This window comes from Rhagoletis pomonella, unplaced genomic scaffold (assembly GCF_013731165.1).
Source record: "Rhagoletis pomonella isolate Grant_MI unplaced genomic scaffold, Rhpom_1.0 Rhpom_scaffold_00011, whole genome shotgun sequence".
Taxonomy (NCBI): domain Eukaryota; kingdom Metazoa; phylum Arthropoda; class Insecta; order Diptera; family Tephritidae; genus Rhagoletis; species Rhagoletis pomonella.
Window position 1 is genome coordinate 15,532,733 of NW_023458565.1, and position 5,759 is coordinate 15,538,491.

Here is a 5,759-nt window from a genome sequence, read left to right on the forward strand (position 1 = left end):
AGTGTCATCTATATCTACACAATGTTGCCATATATTGAGCCAATATTTTAATTGAGAAAAGAAAACGGAATAAATGTTTTTTTATTTTTTTGCATCATTATTGTTATTTAATTTTGTGCGTTACTCAATGCACATATACGCATAAACTGGAATGGGTTCCTATACACTTCCATATGTATATACAGGGTGGGCCAAATAAGACATACCAATGTTAAACGCGTATAACTTCTTTATTTGTTTAATATTATTGTTATTTTCTTTCTGCATGTTATAGATACCGGTAGATTGTGGGACTGTAGACAGACTATGGTAGGTCTTATTTGGCCCATCCTGTATAAGTAAAAAAATTTTAGCTAAATTTTTTAGCCACATCGAATTCTTTTCAGCTATTTTTAATCCTTTTTAAGATGGCTTTGGCTACCAAAACAATAAACATGTCGCGGCAACACTGGTCTTGTTATACCCAATTGTTCACGTTTAGCCACCAGGGCTGCCAACTTCGCTCAAACCCTGCCATTTTTGGCCCTTGTTTATTCCAAATGGCAGTTAATTTTTCAATTTGACACCAAGTGCCATCAATACATACAATACAATCAACACATTTTTGTAAAATCCTTTGCGTGTACATCTTTTTCTCAACTAAAATTTTTCAATTTTTTATCTCATTTTATCATTGCACTTTTGTTTTGAAAATTTGGCCCTTCTTTTACTACTAAATAGGAAGGATTAAAAAGAATGGCACATTTATTTTTCTATTTGACCCATTTTGACACTTTTTTATCCTCAATATGGCACCTCACAGCTAAGTACAGCTGGCAGCCCTGTTAACCACTTTTACTTTTATGACCGGCTGCCTCGTAGCCTACATATGTACATAAATTCATATATACATACATACATATCTCTTTGTCTGGCTGAGAAGCCTGTTGTTTTTCCCTATCTAAACGAACTCTCTCTTTTTGCTCTCCTGTGAGTATTTAGAATTTCGCTTCGTTATGCAGCGGCTTTCGCTGTTGTTATCGTCGTGTGCTCTTTGTTGATTTCGTTATAACGAAACGAAATCGCTAGCCGGCATGTGACATCACATTGCGAAAAAAAGTTTTTAGTAACGGAAAAAATGCCAGACGAGTTGGATGTACGGCAGTTAATTGAAGAAGTGAAGTCACGCCCTATTATATGGGATGTACGATACGGGCAGTACAAGGATAGGACAAATACACCACAACAATGGACTGAAATTGCGACAATTCTGGGAGTAGATGGTAAGTTTACATATATGCACCAGTTGCTTAAATAAGTATTGAACTTTAGATTTAAGGGGGGAAAGGGAGCGTAGCAAGTTTGTACGAGACAAGTACAGTTGTGTTTGATTGAAGATTAAAAAGTATCAGTTTATTCAAATACACACAAACAACTGTCTGTCTGCACTTAGGTACATATATAATTACATATTTATGTAAGTGCAATTTGCGCAGTTCATTCATAAAAATGGACGAAAGAAGCGAAAAAGTGTGAGCTTGAAAAAGTTTATTTTGATTGTTGTGCAAAAAAGAACCAAAAAATTCTGTGTATGTGTGTATATTTTTAGCATACGCAGCCGAATTTTATAGTTTTTTGTATTTTATTTTTGTAAGTATTTAGGGAAATTTTTACACGTTTGCCTGAAGTGCTTACATATACTTGCGTACTATTAAGGTGACCAGAATTTTTTAACATTCCAGGAGGACAAACTCTCCACATTAAAAACACAAACATTTTTTTATAATGTATTTTTTTATTATGTATTTATTTCGACACATAAATAACAAATAAATTAACAATTGAAAGTTTCTCTAAACACAAGTCAAACAAGTTAATAATACACTGCGTTGCATGATTATAAGACCGCCACATATTAACAAGTTTTGACTATTTATTTTTAAATTATTTTATGGTAATTGTATTAATTGCAAAAGAAATTGCTTTTGTTTTTCGTCTTTCGTCAAAGTTCGATTATAATTTTGTATCAACGCTATGCCTCGTTCAGCAATATCATTAACATATTTAATACTCCTAATCGTTTCAAAGACAACCAACTTCGGGGTAATTTTTTTGAGAATTTAATGCCCTACAAAAAAACGTGTATCCCTTTTCTATAACTTTTTTTAACGGTTCAAAAGTTATAACATTTTTAATGAAAACAAATTTTTTTACATGTTATTTACATAGAAAACTTCAAATGCCCACCGACACCTTTTAAAATTGAAATAAATATTTTGCGAAATGGAAGAATTTCCTTCTCAGTAAATACATAGGTCATTTTAACGCCATAAATTCGCTAGGTTAGTTATTTTGCACCACCCTAATATATATATACACTAATTGCTCGTTTACAGTAATAAGTACAGTAAGCGGTTGTAATTTTATAAGGCATTAATCATTTTTCGGTACCACCAAAACCGGACCACTATAACATGTCCCTCATATACAACTGATTGTTCAGATATGAGATTTTTTGTTACAAACTCCTCCATTTATGCAGCCAACTATTCACTCATTGTCAACATAAATCTTACAGTTAAAATTACGAAGATCGGGTCACTATCACAAATACATATTTAGCTACCATTCAACTGATTTTTCAAATACGGGGCTTGAACCGAGCAATTTCGTGCGCTATTTTCGAAATAGTCATACAAAGTCTACAGAGAAATTTCAGGATCGGTGCTGTATAAGCTATATCTCATATATCACTCATTGTTCAGATACAAGTTTTTGAGATATAACTCCTTTAAGTTGGCAGATGAAACCATTAAATTGTGTATCCAGTTTACATATCGATAATATGCAGTAGTGAAAACCATTTAGATCTGTGCTTTATAAGGTATATCTTCCATACCACTGATTGTTCATGTAAGGGCCGAATTCACAGTGCTTAGTTAAACCATTGTTAACTTAGCCACCAACAAGAGTTTAACTATGAATTTATATTCAGAGTCACATAGTTAACTATGGAAATTCGTATCGCCTGAAAATATACAAATTCTAAAAATCAATACTTTTCTATTCAAATTTGAAATTCGTTCCACAAAAAAAAAAGTATTTCACAAGAGTTTAACTATGGGGGCATGCTGGTTTAAACTTTTGTTAACTGAGCGTTGTGAATATGAAAATCAATAGTTAAACTCTTATCAATGGTTAACTACGGACTGTGAATTTGGCCCTAAGAGATTTTTTATATATGTAGCTCCTCTATCTATGTATGCAGTGGAGGTAAAATTTTTGGTTAGATCCGAAACAACTAATTTAAAACACAGTAATCGGTTGAAGTAAAATTTTCTGATGTTCATGAAAGGTAAGAAGCCTTCGGCATAGTCGAAGACAGCACTGTCCTTACTTGTTGAAGTGAAACTTCTTTAGCGGCAGTTGGTTGGTTGGGGCTGAAACAAGTGATTCTTGATGTATGCACATGATATGAATTTAACAAAAAACTTGCTAATAAAAGGTTAAAGAATAACACTTAGAAAAAGATAAAGAAAATGATAAAGCCAAAGGTACAAATAAAAAGAAAAACAAAGATGCGTAAATATAAAGGCAAAAATTAAGACCAAGGTAAATTAAATTACTTTACTTATATAAGGGCAAAGGTAAAGGAGAATATGTAGATGAAGAAAATGATAGCCATAAAAGTAAAAACAAAGATAAATTTAAAGAAAATAATGTAAATGCGGACACCGATAAAAGTACGAGTATAGAGGAAGAAAGATTAAAATAAAGGTAATTATAGAGAAAAGGATATACGTAGATAGACACAGAGACTCAATCTAGGAACTATTTTGAGATTTGAGAGATTTTCGGCACTCTCGGGACATATCGATTTTGCTATCGATATTGTTGTCGATTTTGTAATCGATATTTTTAAAGATTTTGTTATCGATGCTGTTATCGATATTTTAAACGAATTTTTAATGATATTTTTATCGATTTTGTTATTGCTATTGTTATCGATTTTGTTATCGGTTATTTATAGATTTTATTATCGGTATTTTTTGTCGATTTTGGTTGTCGATTATTTATCGATTTTGTTATCGATATTTTAATCGATTTTCGAATAGATTTTGCTACCAACATTATCGATTTTGCTACCGAAATTTATATCAAAATTGTCATTGATTTTAATATCGATATTTTTATCGGTTTTATTATCGATATTTTGGTGGATGTTACTATTGACTTTGTTATCGATAGAGTAAAAAGATGAAAATGAAGATAAAGGAAAACAGAATAATATAAATGTAATTAGAACGAACAGGGGTAGAAGTGGGGATCTAGATAAAAAAGGCAAAAAATATAACCTGACGCAAAAGCAGATGTATGTATGTAAATATGTATGTATATTGGTTATGAGACAAAATCGATATGTAACCTAAGTTTCGCTTCTCCAGTGTGGCCAGGGCGCACTTACATTTTTTCGTACATCCGTTTTGGAGATAGAGATTTTTTAAAAAGCCATCATTTTTAAATGCCCATTACTGTACAAAAATTGGGTTATTGCGACTTTTTTTGACAGTATTTTCTTTTTCAAAACCGAATTTCCAAAAAGTTTTAAAACTTGTAATATAAAATGTTGATTTTGAAAAAAACTGATCGACTTTCTTGAAACTTTTACCTAAAAAACTTTCACTCATTTCGCATCTTTTAAGCCCACTCCGAATGGAATAACAGTTGATCTTTTTTATTTCGAATTTTTTTAAATTCCATGTTTTAGTCATATATAACTGTCTGTTTTAAATTAGCTTGTCAACGTTGAATCTTCCCTTTGCTGCTACTAGCACAGTTTTTTGCTTTACAGAGGGGTGTGCGAATCTTGGCTGCAAGAAGACAGTGGACCAAGTCTATGTTTGCTCCCCGGGTCGTACATTTGAATGTAAAATTTGGAAATATGCCTTGCGACGCACGCTTGAACATGATCAATTTGGTGAAATCGATAAACCTCAGTATGTGGTCGGATGTTTCTGTGATTCTGCATTTAAAATTACAAAACCATTTCGAAGAGTTCTACTTTCGAAGACATAGATTTATCGATCTTTCATACATATAATCGATTCTGAAAAGATAACTCTAGTTCAAATTAATAATCGTTTCGATTCAAAAAACGACAAAACCAGCAACAGACTTGCAAAAATTCAAAGAATCACACTTGAGTGAAAGCTTAAAATTCATGAAAATCTGGAAAAAACTATGGGCTATGCGATCATCATTAAATTAAGTTATGTAAATCGGAACTTGCGACTTTTGGTTCTTATTTTTTTTAATCCCTTAAGTTTTAGAATTAAGAAAATATTTTAGAAATTACATACATATGTACTTGTTTTTTTCCATACGCACTAATTTATTTATTTCTTTATTTTCTCCTCCCCCTCAACACTTCCACCGAAAGTGGACTCTTGCAAGCGCAAATGGAAAAATCTACGCGATGCCTATCGCGCCGAAGTGCGTCGCATTGAGCGTCGTGTAGAACGTTTAAGAGCTTCTGGCACCCATGACAGTTCCATAGAAATACGCAGCAAGTGGGCCTACTTCGAACCGATGAGTTTCATAAACGACAGCCGTCGTCCCAGACAACAGACGCGTGCGCACAAGAGTGAGGGTGACGCCTCAAATGGTTCGCACGATGACCCGCTCGGTTTCCATACGTTCTGTGACATCAAAATGGAACATCACACTACCGACGACGACGATTACGAAGAAGATGACCAACTTCTAGAACAATTCGTTAG

At 33.0% G+C, this 5,759-nt stretch overlaps 1 protein-coding gene across 2 annotated transcripts in view; it reads left to right on the forward strand.

The window, feature by feature from the left end:
• Positions 1–1,009: 1,009 nt before the first annotated feature.
• LOC118746688 (bromodomain-containing protein DDB_G0280777) overlaps positions 1,010–5,759 on the forward strand; it is a 79,574-nt gene continuing 74,824 nt past the window's right edge. Inside the window, exons 1-2 of one of the 2 annotated variants that reach the window (XM_036480570.1) lie at positions 1,010–1,262; positions 5,420–5,736. In XM_036480570.1, coding sequence (XP_036336463.1) covers positions 1,118–1,262; positions 5,420–5,736 — 462 coding nt within the window. In that variant the 5' untranslated portion in view covers positions 1,010–1,117. The remainder of the gene's footprint in view (positions 1,263–5,419; positions 5,737–5,759) is intronic. The other variant, XM_036480569.1, reaches the window with a different exon arrangement.